This window comes from Harpia harpyja, chromosome 13 (genome assembly GCF_026419915.1).
Source record: "Harpia harpyja isolate bHarHar1 chromosome 13, bHarHar1 primary haplotype, whole genome shotgun sequence".
NCBI lineage: Eukaryota > Metazoa > Chordata > Aves > Accipitriformes > Accipitridae > Harpia > Harpia harpyja.
The window spans coordinates 5,274,942-5,296,802 of NC_068952.1; the positions used below are offsets into that span (position 1 = coordinate 5,274,942).

General features: G+C 38.3%; 1 protein-coding gene across 9 annotated transcripts in view; it reads left to right on the forward strand.

The window, feature by feature from the left end:
• LCLAT1 (lysocardiolipin acyltransferase 1) overlaps positions 1-21,861 on the forward strand; it is a 125,007-nt gene that overhangs the window by 33,281 nt on the left and 69,865 nt on the right. For 7 of the 9 annotated variants that reach the window (XM_052805653.1, XM_052805654.1, XM_052805652.1 and 4 more), the window contains 2 exons: positions 8,009-8,177; positions 12,774-12,972. In XM_052805653.1, the coding sequence (XP_052661613.1) occupies positions 8,013-8,177; positions 12,774-12,972 (364 nt within the window). In that variant the 5' untranslated portion in view covers positions 8,009-8,012. Of the gene's footprint in view, positions 1-4,942; positions 5,059-8,008; positions 8,178-12,773; positions 12,973-18,461; positions 18,485-21,861 lie in introns of those variants that run through there. The other 2 variants (XM_052805656.1, XM_052805658.1) reach the window with 2 other exon arrangements.

The following is a 21,861-nucleotide window of genomic DNA, read 5'->3' on the forward strand; positions in this document are numbered from 1 at the left end:
GATCTGTTGCAGTGCATATCAATAATTTGAAGGGCTTTCACTGTTCTTAGGGAGTGATTTTGGTTCAACACAGTGGCAGAGATTTTAAGATATTCCACTGAACACTCTTACTAGTTTTGTCTTTGAGTAACTTCTTCAGCATGGAGTCCTTGATTTCTGTTCCCCAGCTGAGGATTTTATTGTGAAACGGGTACTTCCAAAATTACAAATGCCACCCCTCCCTGCCAAGTGTTGGGGTGCTCTTATGCAGGGGGAAAAAAAAAATTGATTTATTGGTTTGTAGCATCTCCAATTACAAAGTAGAATGTTTTATCTGGTTTTCATAATTTTCACTTGGATTTGTTATCTATCAAAGTTGATCAGCTTTTTGGTCTGTTGTAGACTTTTAAAACCGAGGACTTAGATTTGCTAGCTGTCGACCACAAGTAGCTTTTTTGTAAAGTAGACTGGGCTTAGAGCTGACCTGCAGGTTTTATGTAATATACCTAATAAAACTCCAGAACTGCCACTACTCCATGTTTGTTGCAAGGTTATGGTTGATTTTTTTTGTTGTTGTTTTATTTAAAGATGGGATGAAGGGGATAGGGGAGGTACAACAGCTGTTCTTCATCTGCCAAACCTATTTTTGATGAATTGTCAGCCAGGGCACTCCTTTTGTATTGGTTGCTGTTTAATAATACAGGCTTGTGGGGCCACAGTAACTTGAAGGATAGTATAGAGAACAACTATATGGATGGAAAGCCATGAAGAAGTAATTAAAAATTATTTCTGTCTGTGCAATATGCATAATAAAAAACTGAGGTAGCTTTTGGTAGAAAAAGCTTTTATGCAGTTCTTCCTACAGCAGCTCAAATTTGTGAATTCATCTAGATTTTCTGAATATAGTAAGGAATAAAAGCTAGCTACTTTTTTTTTTTTTTTTTTTTTCAGGAAGCAGCTGTAGCTGTTGCTTGATACTCTCTTACAAATGATTTTAAATACCTTAACTCATGCTCTTATTCAAGCTTTTTTGGTCTAATAGTTGTCTGGAGCAATAGTGGAAAGAGTACAGGTAAACAAGAGTGAAAAGGCATCAGACTGATTTGATGTCTGTACCCTGACTGAATTACCTGCTTACAGTATCTAAAGGCTATACTGCAAAGAATCTCAGCCAGTTTTTTTGCATTTGGAAAGACACAATTACTTGGAAGAGCAAATTAAATATTCTATTAAATTTTTTATTGAATTATAATAGATTAAGTCTTGGCAAATAGAAGATATAATAAATTGTAAGATGGAGTAATAATCATATTTTATTGGTAATATTTACGGTAATTACTCATTAAGCATTGTACTTTTTATTTTGTGCATGTGAAAGCTAGTATCTGCTATACTGTTAGAGAGGTTCAGGGATGTGGTTTGTGATGATAATTATCTTCTATTGCCCTTTCCTATATTGTTTTACGATACGTGTTAAATCTCTTAAATGCAAGAACTGAATAAAAGGGAAGTAGTTATAATGGTCAAGTGTCTGTTTCTTAACTTGTTTTTTATGTGATAGTGATCAGTGCCATATTTGTATGTTCCTTAAAATACTGAAGTGCCCAAGAGAAGGATCAGAAATAAAATGTTGTTTGTAAAGAGGTCTGTGGAGACTGATGGAGCTTCTTGCCTGTATCGTGTGGGCTACTGATTAGAGTGGGTATTTGTGCAATTAATAATTCAGCTTCATCCTGTCATTGCTTCCCATATAACCTCTGCTATTTCTGCAGTTCTTTTAACTGAGGCACAAGTGAGAAGTTACATGATCAAAGAGATGGGGTAAGTTGTAGATCTGGAAATACAATTGAGTCAGTCTACAAAAGCTTGCTGTAAGTAAGCAATTTTCTTTTAAAAATACAGTGCTAAATAGAAACTAGTTTCTTGCTCTGAGTGCAAGAATTGGTGAAAATTTCCTTTGAAATGTTGTTATGGAAACCCCCCCCTAAAATGCTCAAACAGAAAAGCGTGGTGATTTGTTGGACTTGAAATGTTCTGCTAGAATGTTTCATTTCCACTGAAACTTTGCCTGGCTGATGTTTTGTCACTTGGCCACCTGCTTGGTGGTTGCAGAGACCTCTGTGTTATTTGCCTTGCAAGCTGGGAAGAATTGTCCAGCTGCCTGCTCTCCTGTCTAGCTGATTTTGTTTAGTAACCTTAAAAACTAGTGAACAGGTAAAAGTCTGGGTCAGTTGTTTGATGGCTTGTTTAATGGACACCTGGGAAGTTGGCAATCTTTGTTCCCCTCTTGCCCATCTCCTTGAAGTCCAGTTCACTGAGATGAAAGGTTTTAAATTTTGTTGTGAAAATTGCATCTTCTGACTTGGAAATTATGTTTCAGAATGCAAAATTGAATATGGGAACCGGAATTTCCAGCTCACCTCTTTCATTTGCTGTGCTTAGAGGAAATGCAGAACTAAATTAAGTCAGTCTGCAGTTAACTGCTGGCTTTCTTTGCAGAACTGTTAGAGAAAGGGCATCATTCACTGTCTGTATGAGTTTCTGCATTATTTTAATTGAAGATAACGTTTACCTTTTCCACTGGTAATTGACTGAAAGAAGAATTAAACCCCATGCCTAGTATTCCCCATTCAGTTCTTGAAGACTAATGAATGGTTTTATTGCCTGTGCTGATTGAACGGAAACATACTGACCAGTAATAATACAATGTTGTTTTATTGACACTAAAGAGCATTTCTTTATTTTTTCAGTAGTGTAATAAAACCTGATTTGCTGACTGCATAGTACTAAGTGCTTAAAAATCTCTCTAGTTACCAGACAGCTGGCACTGTTTATCAGGTAGTATTGCTTAATTCCATACTCTAGGTTAAATCTTGTTTTACATTGAACCTGGAAGATGAATTAACCTGTTTGTACAAGAACTTTGAATTAGCCAGGAACTGTTAAGGAAACGTGAAGTGTGTGGTGAGTCTTGACTACTGTGAAACTTCTAGACCTTTAATTTTAGAACTTTTTAGTTTCTTACCAGGTAAACTTATTTTGCATGCTTTGCCCACTTATAAGCGATAGAAGTAGTTGTGAAGAAAAACTAGTTTTGTTGTAGAGAACAGGCTGTTTAAAACCTTTTGAAATCATCATCATAACAAGCTGTAGTTTGTCTGTCATTCCAGCTGTACCTTGAATAAAAGCATGCAGATGATAAGCAAAACAAGCTGAAATCTGATCACAGGAAGGTGTCTCTGCTTTATGTTACTATGCAAACAAAGTGTTTGCATAGAATATTGAAATAATTTCAAGCAAATATTCTAATAAAGATGAAGTTTATAAAAATGCAACTGTTTTGGAAAGTAATTTGTCCCATTGTAGCCAAGAATTTTTAAAATCAACTGAAATCTAAAACAAAAATTGTATTTTAAGAAGTACTGTTTCCCGTTACCTGGAGACAGAGCATGTTTTCCTTCTGCTATGGCAACGAGAACATGTGAAGTACAGTACCCCAATAACTTGGAGTTCTGCCACAAAATAGATGAAGAACTACAAGCCCAGTATGAGGGTGCTGTCTTTCTCACTGTTTGCAGCTTTCAGCCTGAATCTTAAAATAATTTTGACTGTCTTCCCACACAGCAAATGGAAAGTGGCTTTAAGATGCATAAAGGCCATAATACATGCTAAATCCAGTGCTGAGAGTGGTTGCTGCTTTAGGAAGAGAGAGTTGTCAGCTGCAGTAAAGGAATACTTCTGTACTTTGAAAATGTTTGGGTTCTGTTATTCAGACTTCCTGTTGAATCCTTTAATTCATTTCTTGGGTGTCTCATCTCTGACATTAATCAGCTCAAATTTTCTTTGTTTTAGATCATTTTACAAGTCCTCATTAAGTACTCCTTTCCCTTTGAGATTACATAGTTGGTTTTTAATCACATTTTGAAGCTGCAGGCCTGTATTTTGCATTGGTTTGTAGCTGTTGCTTCACTTGTTGAATCCATGTGTTAGATTTGGGGTGGCTGACATATCTGTAAAGATACCTTTGTTTCTCAGCGAGGTGTTTAAGGGGCTGAGAGATGCAAAAGGATGATAATAGAGTCAATTCCCTGTTGTCTTTGGTAGTAGGTGTCTGGGAATTCCTCAGGCAACTGACACAATGGCAAACTGGGTACAGCAGCCCTTGTAGTGCCAACACGAGTTGACACGAGCGTGCAGAGCCTGGCACGCCAACCGTGCAGTCCTCAGCATTACGGCTTTCCTTTCCAGGAGGGTGTCTGGACACTTGGAGCGTGCTGCTCTTCACCTGCCCAAACAAGCTGGTATTGCAAAGGTGTGTGTGTGTGGGGGGAAATGGGGTGTGTATGGGAGAGGTATGGCTGCATCGGGGTGGGAGATGTGGGATGTGGGGCTGGGAGGGGGGTTGCTGTTGGAAGGGAAAGAGCTGAGGATACAGAGCTGAGCAAAGACGGGCAAAAGAGGGTTTGTTAGGCAAGTTGCAGCACTGTGTGAACACGACTGTGCTACTTCAGAGACGGGCGATTCCCAAACTGTACTGAAGCTTTAGCAGGACACAAAGTTATGACTAATTTGTCTGACCAGAGCTGGCTCTGTGCAGTTAACAAACTTGTGCGCTGTACTCCTAGCCGAGGAGGTGCTGGAGCTGGCTCCCTGTGGCACTGCTTGAGTTAGAGAGGGCAGACAGCTTCAGCAGGGCAGCTGGTCTGGCCAGTGTGGCAAATCCAGGCTGGGGCTTCAGCCTCCTCTCTGCCCTCCCTGCTCTAAACACACGCAGAGCAACACTTTTGCTGACTAGCCCAGGGCATGTGCTGTTGGCAGCCAACCTGCCCAGCAGCTTGTGTGATGAATACCCATCCTTGACTGTTGGCTAAAATGAGAGTATATGTAAATGTTTCTCAACTGACATGCGTAGGCAGATGCATTTTAAATCATGTAACCTATTGTCTGGGCAGTAACTCCACCACATGAACCCACAAATGAAAACAAATGGGTTGAGTGTGTTAACAATTTCACCTTGTTACTAAAATGAGCTTGCTGAGCACTATTTTCAGAAGGCCAGCTGGATGGTTACTCTCTGCTGTAAGTTCTTCATGTTATCACAGGCTTCTCATTTTGCAGTTTTGCTCAAATTCATTAAGAGGGAGTTGTTTTTCTGTTCTCACACCTGTTTGCATGGTATCTGCTTTATTGTGGGCATAATTCAGAGACAAAGTCTATCCATTATTCTAGATAAATGCATGTGTATATGTGTAAAGATATGTAATGTATTATATATAAGCAATAAGTAAAATATGGTATGTATCATACTTTAAAAATGTGGCTGGAAGAGCTAAATGACATGGATTAAAAACATACATGGTATCTTTCATGTCTAGAAATAAACACTGCAGTGTTTAATCTAGTGGAATGCAGTGTAACATACATGTACATACTGTAATGGGGTGCAGGTTGAAGAAGAGAAACTTCAGAACTTCCTCAGCTCTTTTCCACAGCTTGGATACCTTCATTAAAAAAATGAATTTTACAAGACGGTCTTTCACATAAAATACAGAAAAGATTTTTTTTATTATTATTTTTATTAAATATTTTGGCTCTGTGCTATAATTTGAGGGAGGGAGCAGTGTAAACTGTGAAAAGCTCAGCCTGTACATAAGTGACCTACACTGCTTTCCTAAGAGTTTAGGAGGATGACAGAGTGATGTCTTGTCTCATTAACTCTGTGGTTACCTGTGTGTAGAAGTCAAATATTTGGAACTGGAACGTGTGCTTCTGTGTTGTCCCGCAGCTGCTTGGAGCCAGGGTGTCTGTCTGGAGGATGTCATTGCGTCTGACTCGATGACTGGTGGCTCTGAGCAGCCTAGCAGAGGACCGGAGTGGCTGGCTGAAGCTAAACAAACTTGTGTTCTGTGTCTGCTAGTGGGTTTTACCTGTTTGAAAGCTGCCCATAGATCTTTCTTGTTGTTTCCCTGTGTGTATTCCTAAAAAATGTTTTATTAGGTCAAGCTCATTGAATTTTAATCGACTCTGCTGCCTTTTGTAGTAGGTCTTAAATCTTGATATGTCAGAAGAAGGCCTTTTCTTCTAGTCCTCCTGCAATTAATGATTTTCTTTGCCCTTTCTGTTGTTTCTGTCCTCTGGTTTTTTTTTCCTTTTGTCCTCTGCTACCTTTATTTTGGACTTTCCCCACGCAGGTTTGCAGTAACAAATAGAAGGTGGCAGTTGGAGCATTGTTTCTTCAGTGCAGTGCTCTTCAAGGATCCGTTGATATGTCAAAATTGATCCTACTTAGTGCGTACATATGTGGACAGCTGGTTATTTAGTTCCTGCTTTTGGCAGGAAAGAGAGGACTTTCTACTCGAGGATGTAAATAATGTGCATTTGTTTGAATTCAAATGTTATTGTGTTAAAATCTTCCTGATATACTGTCCTGGTTTCAGCTGGGATAGAGTGAGTGAGCAGCTGCATGGTGCTTAGTTGCTGGCTGGGGTTAATCCACGACATAATAGCTATCAGCAAACGTTTGTATTTAGTGTTACTTTTTTTTTGCTATGCTGCAGAAGTCGGGCTAAATACAGCTTCCTATGTCCTTCTTTCATTAACAAATTTGCATGGCCTCTTCTCTTGGCCTTCCTCCAAATATGTACAGTTTAGGAAATTGTTTAAACAGAAAAGTATCCAAAATAGAGCTATGTTCTTGTTATTTGTCAACATGGAGGAGCAGAAGCAAATTCATGTGCTAGCAATGCTAGCACTGCCATTTCTTGACTTTGGAATACTTTGCTGTGCAAACATTATTGCTATGGACATTGCAGAAAACATGCTTGAGATAAATCATGTATGTTACAGTACACAAGGCTTAATGGATTACTTTTCCATTGCTCATTTTAAAATTAAAAACACCAGCTTCCTGTTTTTCTTGTCCTGAAGTCCTGTCTATCTGAGCTCTTGTAATTTCTAAAATAGCCTGTCAAAAAAGGAATTCAGTAAAGTGACTGAAAAGTGACTTCTACTTAACCTTTGATTTTATAAACAATTGTTTGAGTCCTAAATAGATGCAAACAGTCTATTTTTAGGCCCTAATTTAGAGAATTGATATTTCCACATTTGCTTTGTCATAGCTGGTAGTAGTTGCTAAATTGTGAAAGCTTGTAGCTATTACAAATGCTTGGAGGATTGCTGAGGGTTCTGCCGTAATGCATTAAGAAGCACCATGCACTGTACATTTCAATTTATAATAAGGGAGTCTAGCTGATAGCACAGACACTGAAATATTTCAAGTCTAGACTACTGTCTTAAAAACCAAAGGCTATTGGCTTTTTGGTGGAATAGGTTGGAAAATAACTGAAAAGGACTTTTGAAGTACAGCAAACTTCAAAAAGTCACAAATTCACTAAGCCAGGGTGAGTCGGGAGGTTTCAGCTGCTGCTTCCCTGCCCTGTTGTGATGAAAAGGGAACTGGTGCTTGAAATGGCTGACCGGTCTCGCAAGGTTTGAGTGGTTTCTGAAGGAGGTCACATGTAGACCCTTGTTAGGTGGGGAAGATGAGTTCTGCAACACTCTGTTTAGCAAGAAGAAACAAAATGGAGAAATAGAAAAGCAAAGTTCCCTGTCTTCAGAGAATGCTAACATTAGTACTTTGCAAGTGACAAAGATAATGGCTGAAAAGTTTACTATAACAGGTGTTCTCTTATGTAGCTCGTTTGTACCTTTGGATAATAAAAATAGCTTGCTGAAGATTTTAGTATGAAACTACATATTGTAGTGGAGGAAATTATGATGTAGCTGATACTTTTATGGCCTCTCTAATATCCCAATACTCCATACAAAACATTGTGTTTATAAAGTCATTCTCTTACTGCTGCTTGTGAGGTAGAATATTTTGGTTGCATTTACTTTCATCATGTGTTGTTAGCCATGGAAGAAAAAAAGGGGGGGTTGAATATTACCTGAGACTGGACTTATGGACTTGAAGAGTTATGTAATTACTTCCAGTTTATCTCTCTAACATAATGCCAACTTTCTTTTTCAGAGCCATGGTGTCATGGAAAGGGATATACTTTGTACTTGCACTATTCTTGGGAAGTTTTTTTGGAAGTATATTCATGCTCGGTCCTTTTCTACCTTTGATGTTTATCTCACCGGCCTGGTATCGCTGGATCACCGATTGTGTTGTGGCCACTTGGCTCACACTCCCAGTGGTAAGTTGCAGTTTGAGCCAAGTTCTGGGCAACTGTTTGTAATACCATGATTTAGTTTGCTGACTAATGCTTTTTATTTTATTTTATTTTTTTAAAGTTTTTTACGCTTTTGTCAAAACAGGCCTTAACACACTTAGTATCTGTGGAGACTTAGGTTTTAGCTCAGTGTTGTTGATCGTGTGCTTGTCTATAGTCCCCTTCTTCTTCCACAGTTTAATTTATATGTAAGCTAATGCCATGTCTTAACTGTACTCTTGAAAAGGCCTTTTTGTGACATCTCCATCTAGTGTCAGTTAGATGCTGATCAGAGAAGAGTAGGTAAAACACTATAAGCAGGCGGATTTTTTTAAATTACAAACTTCCTAAATGAGTTGTCTTACAAACTCTTCCTTTCGACTGTGCTACAACTATCTAATTAGGAAAATTATTCACTGTCTGGTACATTGTTGCTGACCTTCACTGTTCTCTTACTTAATCCTCTTAGAATTTAGTCCTTGTAGTTGAATTAGAGATAAATTATTTCAGGTGAAAAAGAACTTCCCCTAGAAATGAACTCTTCCTCACTTATAATGCATCACCTTTAGAGCTATAGGAGTCTGGAAATCAATAACAAAGCTCTTCCCTGAGTTGTTCCAGAGAAAAGATGGTATGAATGGGTTCTGTCTCCTCATCCATTCTCTAAAAACCAAGGGACTTTGTTCCTCTAGGCCTTTAAAGATTTGTTTAACTTTTTCTGAAGTAAAACGCTATATTGGTGTGCAGAAATAGTATCTTGTGGCATAAAGGAAGATTTATCTTTATTACATATCAAATAGTTTCTGCTTTCTCCGTTTGTCTTGTGTGTTTTAAAGGGGTGTGAGCTGTTTCATGTTCTAAAACTTTTGTCCTTTTCATCATTACTAAATGCGGTGAAATTAGGAGGGAAGAAATAATTACCAGTAAAGGGAATAGAGGTATTGTTATTTCTTGTCATGATGAAATTTAGCTGAGTACTGCTAGTGTCACAAAATTGACCCTTTCTCTGTTTGTCTCCCAATTTTTCTAAAATTGCAAACTCCCCAAAATCAAATACTGGTCTTTTATTTGATTAGTTGCCTGGGCTTTACAATTTTGGATTATTACAACTAGTTTGTGACAACTTTCGCAGTCTAGAAGTATGATTTCAGCCCACACTGGACCTAAACCAAAATAATTTGAATGTTTTTGTGGAAAGGATTCTGTCTTGTAAGAATCTTAGAGATTTAGGTTCAGGAAAGGGGTGTCAAAAACATTTTGCACCCAAACTTTTTGAGGCTGAGACCTTGTCTGCATTAGTTTTCTGTCCTTATGCTTACTGCATTCTTAGTCAGGAGAAGCAGGTACTTTGGTTTGTGTCTCCAAACAATAAACTAATGTTAGACCAGTTGGACTCCTAACGGGGAAGCTCTGACCCTGACCTCTGTGATGTAAGAAACTTCCACCTTCCTCACTCCTCTGCCACATATTATTTCCTTTCTAGCAGAGTCAGCAGGATGGGGCAGTGAGGTTGGTCTTAACTGTTTCAGCTTAGTTTGGCTTATACTAGCATTAAGGTACGTAGAACAGAACATCTGTTCATTATTATGTTTAACTAGATGTTAAATATGTAATAAGATTCTTATTAAACTATCAAAAAAAGGCTGCTTCTCTCTTTTCTGAAAAGATAACTGTTTACCATTTTGAGCTATACAGCCTGCTCTGCTTTTGAAGTGTCCATAGTTGCTCTTGATAGCAACACCTTTGCCAGAATTATAGTGAGCTGAGTTTATTAGTAGTATTAATATTTGGCACATACAGTGCTTTTCATTCTGAGATCTCAAGCCATTTGTGGTTGTGAGAATGTCATTCCAGTTTTACAGGTGACTTAAACTGAGGAATTTGTGTTCTTTGAGGTTCTGTGGCACAGAGGTGGCAGAAATATGAACAGAACAGAAAGTTGTTTTACTTCCTAGAGGTCAGTTTAAATCCCAAGACTTTGCTCTTTTTCTGTATTTTTCTGGAGGAAGAATGGGGAAGAGAAGGTAAGGAGATAATTTGAAGTGCTTCTATTCTTTTATGTTAAGGCCAAATGTTAAGTTTATTCCCATAGACGTCCAATCACGTTTTGGTGGTTTCTTTTTCTGTGCTAACTGGGTTGGACAGTGTCCTGCCAGTGGCCCTGACCTTAGGGCCTCAAGTCATACCTTGAGGTAGTATCTGTTGTCTGCCTCCTGTTCCTTGGGATTTTGTACCTTTCTACTGTGTTTCCTCTAGCTATTAAAAGGTTGCAAGGCAGTAGCATTCAGCCATCTGTATGTTTGAATTATTTACCTGGTCCTGGTCTTCTGCTGTAACCAAGCAGCACTCTTCCATACACTTCCCTGCATGATTTGGGAATGGTCATGGGTCAGAAAGCATTTCCAGTAGGCAATTTGCATGTGGCGTGAACATGGCTAGAGCATGCTGTTGGGCTCTGATATTATATACAACTAGTCTAGTTATACGGTTATGGTCCCACTGTCCAGGTTATGAAACCAGGCCCTCTTAAACTTGGCCTGTAGCTCTTGCCTGCTTTTTCCTTCTGATAAACCACTGACCTATGATTTATAACTTGACCCATCAGAGCCACATGTAGCAGGTAAAGCAAGAAACATGTTTTATATGTGAACTTCTAGCATCACTGGCTGTTCAGGCAAAATCGAGAAAGCGGCTTGCCCAGCTCCTTGTTTGTGTCATAGAATCATAGAATCATTTCGGTTGGAAAAGACCTTCGAGACCATCGAGTCCAACCATTAACCGTGCCCCCTAAACCATGCCCTGGAGTACCCTGTCCACTCGCTTTTTGAATACCTCCAGGGATGGTGACTCAACCACTTCCCTGGGCAGCCCATTCCAATGTCTGACAACCCTCTCAGTAAAAAAATTTTTCCTAATATCTAACCTAAATCTCCCTTGCCTCAACTTGAGGCCATTTCCTCTTGTCCTATCTCCAGCCACCTGACAGAAGAGACCAACACCCACCTCACTACAACCCCCCTTTCAGGTAGTTGTAGAGAGCGATAAGGTCTCCCCTCAGCCTCCTCTTTTGTAGACTGAACAGCCCCAGATCCCTCAGCCGCTCCTCATAAGACTTGTGCTCCAGGCCCCTCACCAACTTGGTTGCCCTCCTCTGGACGCACTTCAGCACCTCAATGTCTTTCCTGCAGTGAGGGGCCCAAAAATGAACACAGTACTCGAGGTGCGGCCTCACCAGTGCCGAGTACAGGGGAACAACCACCTCCCTGCTCCTGCTGGCCACGCTGTTCCTGATACAGGCCAGGATGCCATTGGCCTTCTTGGCCACCTGGGCACACTGCTGGCTCATATTCAGCTGACTCTCAACCAGCACACCCAGGTCTTTCTCTGCCGGGCAGCTTTCCAGCCACTCTTCCCCAAGCCTGTAGCGCTGCATGGGGTTGCCGTGACCAAAGTGCAGGACCCGGCACTTGGCCGTGTTAAACTTCATACGATTGGCCTTAGCCCATCGATCCAGCCTGTCCAGATCTCTCTGTAAAGCCTCCCTACCCTCAAGCAGATCGACCCTGCCTCCCAACTTGGTGTCGTCTGCAAACTTGCTGAGGGTGCACTCAATCCCCTCATCCAAATCATTGATAAAGATATTAAACAGAACGGGGCCCAACACCGAGCCCTGAGGAACACCACTTGTGACCCGCCGCCAACTGGATTTCACCCCATTCACCACTACCCTCTGGGCTTGGCCATCCAGCCAGTTTTTCACCCAGTGAATAGTGCACTTATCCAGGCCACAAGACGCCAGCTTCTCAAGGAGTATGCCATGAGAGACAGTGTCAAAGGCCTTGCTGAAGTCTAGGAAAATAACATCGACAGCCTTTCCCTCATCCACTAGGCGGGTCACCTTCCACATTTGAGGCTTATTCCATGCTTTGGGATGGCATTTCGTAGATGATCTGTGTACCAGTGCTTGGTGGTTGATGCTTTCTGCTAATTGTGGGGTGGAGGCCCAGGCTTCAGGGTAGCACTGTAGAGCTGGACAGACCTAGGTCTACTTCCCTGTACTGTGTTCCGGCTTGTTTGGGATTTCTCTCTCTCAGCTGCTCTTTCTGCCATCAGGTTCTAGCCATTTTTGCAGGTGGAAGTTAAGCACAAACATGTTGACCATTTGGACCCAAGCAGAAAGCAAGGCAGCTTCTGATGCCTTCTCAGCCCTGACAATATTGAGCAATAGATTATTTGTGCAGCCAGTCTCTCCTTAGATTACCTACCAAGTTATAATCCATACTGATTCCCTTCTATTCCTGCGTGATAGTATTCTGGGAAAACTAGGGAAAAGCAAGTTTAATGTTGGACATTGATTGTAAAAGACTGCTTTTTAAGAAGTGCTATTTAATTGTTGTTTCCTCTTCCATTAAACAGCTGAGTGTTACCATGAAAAAGCTGGCTGCTTTATTAGAAAACAGTCAGAAGTTTGCTTACCAGTGATAATGTGAGTGAATAAGTAAAATGATGTAATTTTTATTGTTAATGGGCTGGTGCTTTTCTTTTGGGAGTAAAGCCATAATATTGAGATATTATTTCTAGGCCTTGCTGGAAATGGTGTTTGGTGCCAAGGTGGTTGTCACTGGTGACGGATTTGTTCCTGGAGAAAGGAGTGTCATTATCATGAACCATCGCACACGAATGGACTGGATGTTCCTGTGGAACTGCCTGCTGCGATACAGCTACCTCAGACTTGAAAAAATCTGTCTCAAATCCAGTCTCAAAAGCATTCCAGGATTTGGTAGGTGACTAAACCCTTTAATTCAAAAGGAAAACGTGTTTAAATTTTGCCTGGCACTGTTCATACCCTGTTAAATGCCCTAGGTTTAAATTCTGTTTCAGTATTTTTAAAAAAAAAACTTGTGTAAAATAATATGGCATACTGAGCAATTAAACCATAGATCTCCTAGAGGACGCCTGGTCTACATGTTTAAGCATTTCTTTTTAAAGATACTACATGTGCTGCTGTTGCTTATAGGTAAAAATATTTCTGCTCTATATACTGAAGGCTTTCTTCAAAATTGTGAAAAAAGTCTTTTCAAAGTCTCTTTCAACACTTTGGGTTTGGTGCTATTTCACCGCACATCGCAAACTCTCTCATCAAGCTTCTTCATTATCCAATTTATACCATTGAGAAGATTACCAAAAAAAAAAAAAAAAAAAAAAAAGCCCTGTAGGCAATTGCAAAGTCGATGCTTCATTTTAATAACTGTAGTTTTAAACTGAACTTGGTTACACAAAAGCTGTACAGGATATAAAATAATCAGTATTTATAGTGATGTAGTCTGGAAACAGATCTGAGTTGCACATACTCAGAGAAATCATTCCAGATAGGCCAAAAATTGTGGCACAAATGGTTTCTGAATAAATAGGCAGACTTATCTGAAATAAAAGCATCTCTGTGTTTTATTTATCTCTTAGATTTATTTGCTGTTTTATACAAAACTAGCTAGGGCAGGATATGCGTCAACTTTATGATGTCGAAAGAGTAACCTTATTTATGGTTCCCTTTTGTCAGGCCATTTATCTGAACAGATAATTTTGGCTGGATTCCATACAGAGGAACTCTCATATTGTTGCACTGTTACTGCATTTACTTGCTGGGCCTTTAGTCCTCTTAAGTAAGAACTGCAACTAGGTAACATACTTTTTCCATAACAGTCAAACACGAAGGTCAATTTTACTTGACAAAAGACATCTCTCTTAACATTACAGGAAATGAGAAAATATGTATTTAGATAAATGTTTTATCTTCATAATACAGCAGAGATGTTTTGAAATCTTGGAATCAGCTGCAAATGCAACTTTTTAAAGCAATGATGGAAGATAATCAGGAGTATAGTCTGGAAGATTCATAGGTTTATCTCTTCAAAAGTAGCTTTTTGTGGTTTTTTGTGGTTTTGTTTTGTTTTGGGTTTTTTGTAACAAAACATTTGTATGTATGCTTGTTAATGCCTTTAATAAATAGGAAGGTAGCTCCAGGAGCTTGGATGCTATGTTATGCTTGGCAAAATTTGGTTCCTGAAGGGGTGTCAGGAGTTGTTTAGAGGTTGATTCCCTGCCCCCCTCCCAGTTCTGACTTCAGTGCATAAACTGAGCACATCTAATAGATTTAATGAGTAGGCGCAGGTAAGTGGAGCCGTAGCAGGTCAGTGTTAGCAGACCATGATGCTGTCTTTGTCATAGTCTGACATAGTAGCTTAAGCCACTAGTGAAATTCTGGGCTCATACCCCACTTTGTGGGCTGTGATGGTAGAGGTGGCGCAGGCAGTCATTTACTCCTGTTGTTTGTGTTGCAGGATGACAATTTCTGGCAGTAGATTGGTTGCCTGGATCTACAGTGTTATAAACCACTGTTTATATGTCAGATGCCTAAGCGCCCTCCACAATATATGGGCTTTGAGTACTTTGATTGCAATATTGTGAATTTTAGCTTATTTTTTAATAGACTGCTAATGTTATTAGTCACAGGAGAGGAATCCAGCTAAACTATGTCCTTTACTCAAGCCATAATTTGATAGTCTAAAATCATAAATGTTCAGCTTCTATTCTACCATAGTAAATCTGAAAAGAGGCCTTAGAAATAGTGTCTCTATGTTCAGTCAGCCTGTGTTTTGGATGGCAGATTCATGCAAAAATAAAGTATTCTGTATAGCCACGTAATTAGGGGAGAGTTGGAAAATGAGACTCTTGGATGAAATTAAGATTGACAGATAAGGTTTAATTGTGAATCTGTATGAACTTTGGTGTTGCAGTGATATAGCAGAAAACGATGTCCAAAGTGGACAACCCTGAATCTCATCAGTAAGAGTAGAATTTCTCCTACTTGTCTCTAATGGCCCTGCTGTGTTATGTGATAGCCTTTTAATAGGTGTTTGTCAGCTTTTGGTTTTGGTAAATTGTGTCCAGTGGTTTCACTTAAAAGTTTTGTTTATTTTATGGGCTTGTAAAGGCAAGAAGATAACTTGGAAATCAACTAGGCAGTTTCAGTTCACTGCAGCTATAGTTGACACTTTAGATGTTGATCATTTAAGGTATAATGTTTGTGGAAATTAAAACAGCTACTTTCATCGTGTCCTTCAGTTTCATCTTTTCGTATATTTATATGAATTTAGTTGTGTATATATATTTAGAAGTATAGGATTATGGAAGTATTGATATATTGGCTAAATGGAACTTCTTTACCTAATGGTAATTTTGCTTTGAGTTTGAGAAATATTCGAATGAATATACTGTATTGCTTTCGGTATTTTTTTTTTTTACAAGCATTTAATTTAAAGTTATGTGTAAGATAAAAGTTTATAATGCAGCCCTTTAATTTCCATGTTGCTGAAACCCTTGCGAGTATTAAGCATTGTACCTTTGTTGTTATACGTATTATCCCAGTTACGGTGTAAAAATAAGTCTATGAGAGATTATACTGATCCAAGTGGTATATATGGTAGGTGAAGGGCAAAGCTTGGAATGCAAATAGATCCAGAGTCCTTGTCGCCCCCTTTGAAGGTTAAAAGTGTAAAGGTATCAGATTTAATGAGTCTGTATTTACAAATAGGCAGTTATTTTCTAGTTAATTATAATTAAAATCAGAGGAGTCAGTGTTTCAAGGAGAAGCATTGAGTCACTTACCTAGTTCTTAACTTATTAATTCTTTGCATTCCAGTGTATGAAAAACTTTAAATTGATTAAAGGTGAGCCTTAAAAAAAGAAGCCCAAAGAAAAACAGATGGTCCTTTCTTCCTGGAACCGTAGCTTTGGCTTGATAAATTGTGTGCAGTAAAGTTTTCAAAAAGAGGTATTACATTTCAGTAATCTCAATTTCAGAAACATTCTTGCAGCGTTTCAGTACAAGTTGCCAACTTTGGCATCTCAAGGGAGCACTACTCTGCTCTTAGCTGTTGCTGCAGTTTCTCATCTGACATCATCAGAAACTATTGACACATTCTGCAGTGTCGGTTTTCAAGGAGAATTTCTAATGGCATTGACAGTTTCCTGCGTAGTCTGACAAGACAGGACTTCTCTACAGTACTTGTAATAGATATGTACAATTTATATTCTCACCTATTCTCAAATTAATAAGGAATAGCATCGGAAGTGATACAGACTATGATACAGTTTTGTTCAGCATACACTGTGGAATACATACTGTTTGAATAGGTACCAAGGAACATACACAGTAGTGTCAGATGACCAGATAATCACTCAAAGTTAGTTACATCCTTTTAAGTTTTTATCTCAATAGTTTCATTTGTAAAAGCCTTGTGAAATGAACCAGTAAGACTTCACTGGAAATAGAGCTGTTTTAATGAAGGACAATTCACACGTGTTTGTTGTTTTAAATAGGATTTTAATTATTGCTTGGCTTGCAGTGATATTTGGATTTTAATGGTTAAAAGTGCCTCAACATCTACATGAAAAATAAATTAAAATTTGGGTTTAATAAATTCATGGAAAAAATGAGAGAGGGTAACCAAAGGGGTTAGTGTCAGTGCGTGGCTGCTACGTGAGTTGATATTCACCCTGGTTTTGCTTAATGCTGATGGAAAAGATTAATAACACCGTAATTCAGTGTACAAGTGCAGGCACCATTGATGGACATATCTTGAAGACTTACCATTTTTAAGAAGGCTCACTGAGGATGGTAAAGCAGGGAATTACAGCTGGAGTGTATTGGGGCAGGAACAGGTTAGGAAAGGACAAGGTGATAAAGGAAAAAGCAGAATAAGCAAAGCAGGCAAACCTGGAGTAGTTAGGAGCAGAGATAGCCAGGTAACTGTCCGGATTTTCATCTCTGTATTCAAGTTATTCTGTGGCTAACATTGCTCTTGAAGAGACTGTAAGATGCAGGAGATTTTTAGTTGTTGTTTTTCACTTGTCTGGTCACTCGTGTTGTAGCTCTCAAAGGCTTAAGTTCGGTTTGGCCCTTGTTAAGTGCCAGGAGAAAATAAAAAAAAGGACTTGTGCTCTATTTCAGCATTGGGCTTAGCCCCACCAATCTTTTACTGCACGTCAGTTGATCCATTATAGCTGTCTGTGTGTGCGAGCTTCGCCTGAAGCAAATTCAAAGTAATTTGAGTCATCTTAGTTTTCAATGAAGCAGGGCAAAACAACTCAAATTATCCTGCCTTTGCCACGGGCTAAGAGCATGCACACCGACAGCTATGATGGATCAGCTACCATGAAGTAAAATATTGGTATCGCTAAGCCTAAAAAATTTTTGCACTTAACTCAATTGGAGTATAGTTAAAGCAGCACGCTGCGGGGAATCTGTACGCGTTTGTATTGGCATGGAAGTGTTTGTGCTGCCACAGCTACTTCCGTAGGTAGAGATATGAATACTTTGGCATAAAGCGTCTTTGTTCAGGTTATAGCTGGATTTGCATTCAAATTCTTAGCAATAGAGCATATTGGCTTAAAAAATTAAAAGTGTAACCTACTGAACTTTCTAGTATAGCTCATGTCTCAAGCGACTTTGTTATGTTAAAATAGGTTGAAATGAGAGTTTTGAGGAGCTGTGACATTTTGTCTTCTAGCAATTCAATTATGAGCTGCCAGACTTAATTACCTTAGAGTTGTTATCCTATGTGATTTTTAAAGTAGGAGTTGAAAAGTATGCTCTCTAATGGAAAGCACAATTGTTATTCTACCAGTTGTTCACAGTGAAGACTCTCTTGAAGAAGTTTTAAGTGTTGGGGGAAGGATTATTACTTTGAAGCAAAAATGCAGCTTAATTTGGCTGTAACTCTACGTGCATTTTTTTGTAGGGAAGAAAAGACTGAGGTTGCTGTTTCCCAGCTTGGCTCTTCCATGAAGGGAATAATAGGAATATTTTCAGAAGTATACCACAGAAATTTTCCCAACTCTGTCGGGGCGTGGGGGGGGGGAGCGAAATACAAAAATACTAGCCTGTCTTCCATTAAAACTTTTGTTATCCTTACTATATAATAAGGACTCCATTTTCTCTCCACCCCCTTTGCCTCTCCAAAACGCACATCAAAAGAGTGAGATCAAATGCTAATCTTTCTCATTCTCCACATTTTACAAACAACAAGTGATGAAGGGAGTGGTTATTTTGTCCAAGCTCACAGAACAAATAACAGCAGAATTAGGATGGCATGTTTTCCCAACTTACATTCCTTTGCCGTCATCAGTGGGTTATGCAGCATCTGTGTGGATCAGCTCATCAGGCTGAGTTACTTTCACAGTCCCCCCATAAGGAGATGGGGCATCTGAAGAGGATGCAGGCCTACAAAGAGGTATTGAATTGTAAAATCTCTCACTGTTTCTGACTTGTAGTTAAGATGGCACATCCATGGGAGAGACTCGGACTGTTTGGTAGGGCCTGTTTGTTCTTCTCCGCTTTCTAACAGCCAGAGGTTGTTTCTTTTTTGTCTTTGATGATTCTGGAACGATGTGGGGCTTTTCTCCAGATATGTATTGGGCAAGACTCATATTTTTTAATACTCAGGTTTTCATGTGCTGTTTCACTGTATTGCTGTATTTTTGAAATGCATTAGAAAAAGCAATCTTCCAGCCATCCTAGAGGTTTAAGCGTTTGCTTTAGTTTTGAGCGATGTTACGTTATTCTGATTTTACACAGTACATCAAATCAAATTTGAAGTGTTATTTTAAGATGGATATTGTAACTGAATAGGTTTAATGTTCCTTAATGGCATTTATAGCATTTTAATGCAAAGATTTTGTGTAAGTAGCACTAATACAATGGTAGAGTTAATCTGATTGTCCATATTCTATAAAAATGGCATAATTTAGGAAGTAGAATAAATATTTGAGTATGAAGTGTCCAAATAGCATCTTTCTGATCCGTGATTAAGGGATTGAATATTTAAAGAATACTTTCCAAGAGCATGGTATACCTTTGTCTGGGTGCTTTATATAGATATATATCCTGCTACTACTGTAATGATTTTTCCTACATACTTTCACATTTTTTTGTGTGTGTATTGGCTGAGAGATACCAATTCTTCAATGGAATATCCTTTCTAGAAGGTTTCACAGTTAAATTTTCACAGCTAAGTCATAGGCCGCTGTATCTGACTAGCTTTTTGACAACATTGTTATTGCCCTGACAAGGGAATCTCATACTGTAAACATTGTTTGAAGAAGCTTCTAATTGTATTATAAATAAACAGTAAGCTAAAGCAGAGATTTCTACTGGAACATACTGTATTCTTCTGTAAGAGAATGAAGCAGGGCAAAGGAAATACAGAAAGTGTTAAAATTTGAATGTGACTTAAATAAATACAAAATTTAGAATATTTTGGTTCTGAAACAAATGCATGAGAACTATGGGAAATCAAATGTAAAACTGATCAGAGCAAAACCAGAATATTTTTCTTTGTTTCAGTTACCTTAAAATTCTGTGTTTCTAACATTGCTGTTTGTTCGCTCAAGTTTTTTTAGTAAGAAAAAAGGTTTAGGCTTCACATACGTTGGAAGAGATGATATTCTGTCCAAGTAAAAAGTAGACTATGTGGTATATATATGTATGAAATATGTAGTCTGAACAACACAAACGTGACCATAAAAATAATTTAAAAACAGATGTAGATTAAAGTAATGTTTGGAGTCTGATAGGGCAAGGCCATAGCAAAAGCATACTGGTGTTTAAATAGACACCTTACAAATAGATTGAATCAAATGAATAAATAGACTGAATCAGATGTTTCACTATAAAATTAGGAGTGCTACTGTGAATCTATATTTGTGAATTTTATCTCTTAGCTAGTTTTGTAATTTGCTCAAATAATTCACCAAATCAGATGGTAGTTGTTCAACTCATTATATTCCTATTAACTACATTATTGGAAATGAGCATGGTTAAAAAAAACTTGCCAGGAGCAGAGATTGTGCTTTACAGGATTATTTCAAGAAGCATTTCTTTCTTTATTTTCCTAGTTTGTGCACTCAAACCATTACATTAAATTTAAAAAATCTTTTCACTTTCTTTGGGTTATTAGACATAAAACTATCTAGAAAAAAACCAGTAAATTGGTGGATTCTAATTGAATTTGTGGAAACCTGTTTAGCTGATGAAAACTTAACAGTGTATATACATAGTAACTTTAAGCCCTGGCTTCCTGTGTGATTTTCTGTGTTCTAACCTCTTTTCAATACCTACAGATCTTTGAAATAAGGAACAGTCAGAATTATGTGGTTGTTGCCTTGTGGATATTTTATGCATCAAAACACTTGGAATAACAAACTGTTAATGGACCCAATTGTTTGTATACAGTGGGATCATGTGCTTCCGAGTGATTTCCCTTATTAAGCCTAGATGTCTGGTTCCCTTTTGCCTCAAAAGCCGTGATCAGGACCAGATCCCTGTTGAATACAGGTGCACTGAATAATGCTTTTATTTTTGACCAAGATAATGCTATGAAAAACCAGTGAATAATACAGTGGAAGAAAAGAGGGACGATGAATGAATATAATAACGAAATCCCAGTTAGGCCTTCTACTTTTCTATTTGTTTCTATAGTTTTGAATCATTTATTAAATTTGGTTGGGGGGGTGTTTAGTATTATTAGCTGTTCTGTTAAATTGCTATAGGAAATACATAGATACCATTTTCTTGATGGGTGTATGTTTTGGTTTCAATATCAGCCGTAATATTCCTCTTAGAGACATTACGTTTTTGAGGATATCTAATTTCTGATACACTTATGGAAATGTACATACAGTTGTGATACAAAACCAAAGACTTTTTTTTTTTTTTACAACTTGCTTCTTTCTCTCTTTTCTTCATTGCCACCTCCATCCCTAGTATCTACTTACTCCCAAATTACCTTTGCAATGAAAACACACTTAAGAAATTTCAGCTTCAAGTGTTATTTTATTTTAAAGGATTTTGGGGATTTATGCTTACAGCTAGCATTTTTAATACAATGCTGCAAATTCTCACCCTGCTGAAGCTATAATTTGCTTTATCCCCAAGGCAGTAAGGAAATTCTTATGTACAGCACATTTCTCTAGTTCAATAGCAGGCTTTCCTTTTCGTGTAATTTTTTTTCTGTGTTAGATTTATGTCCTGATAAATACATATCATTAGCGTGTATGTGTTACTTGATATTTGAATTTGCCTTTTTTATTTTTTCAGCTCTGAAAAGTTGATTAAGGGTCAGCATAGCTAGCTACTCTACCTAGTAGGTTTTTGTGCTGCTGTTTTGTAATTTTGAACAAGAGCTGTGCAGTGTGATGCTTTTTGAGTACTTTTCCAAGTGATGTTATTTAGTCTTATAGGAACCAACATTTCGGGTATTTTAGCAAAGACATGGAGTTGCATTGTTATGATTTCTTTAGCTTCACTCTTTCTCTGCCGTGTTTCTGTAATCAACAATTTCTCAAGAATCTGCAAATCAACAGGCAACCATTTTTCCCCAGTCAAGTAACTGCTGCCTTTGCTAGGAAAATTCCTGTTGCCCAGGAGCTTTTAGACAACTAAAAATGCTGTGCAAAAAGAGCAAAATGTAATTACTTTTGTTGAACAATATGTTGACCTAAACTTAACAATAATTAACTGAACAGCGTGTTTCACTGCAGGCTGCACATGAGAAGGTGCTTCCTTCTGCTGCTTATTCATAAATCTTGCTGATTAGCAAAACCTTTCATT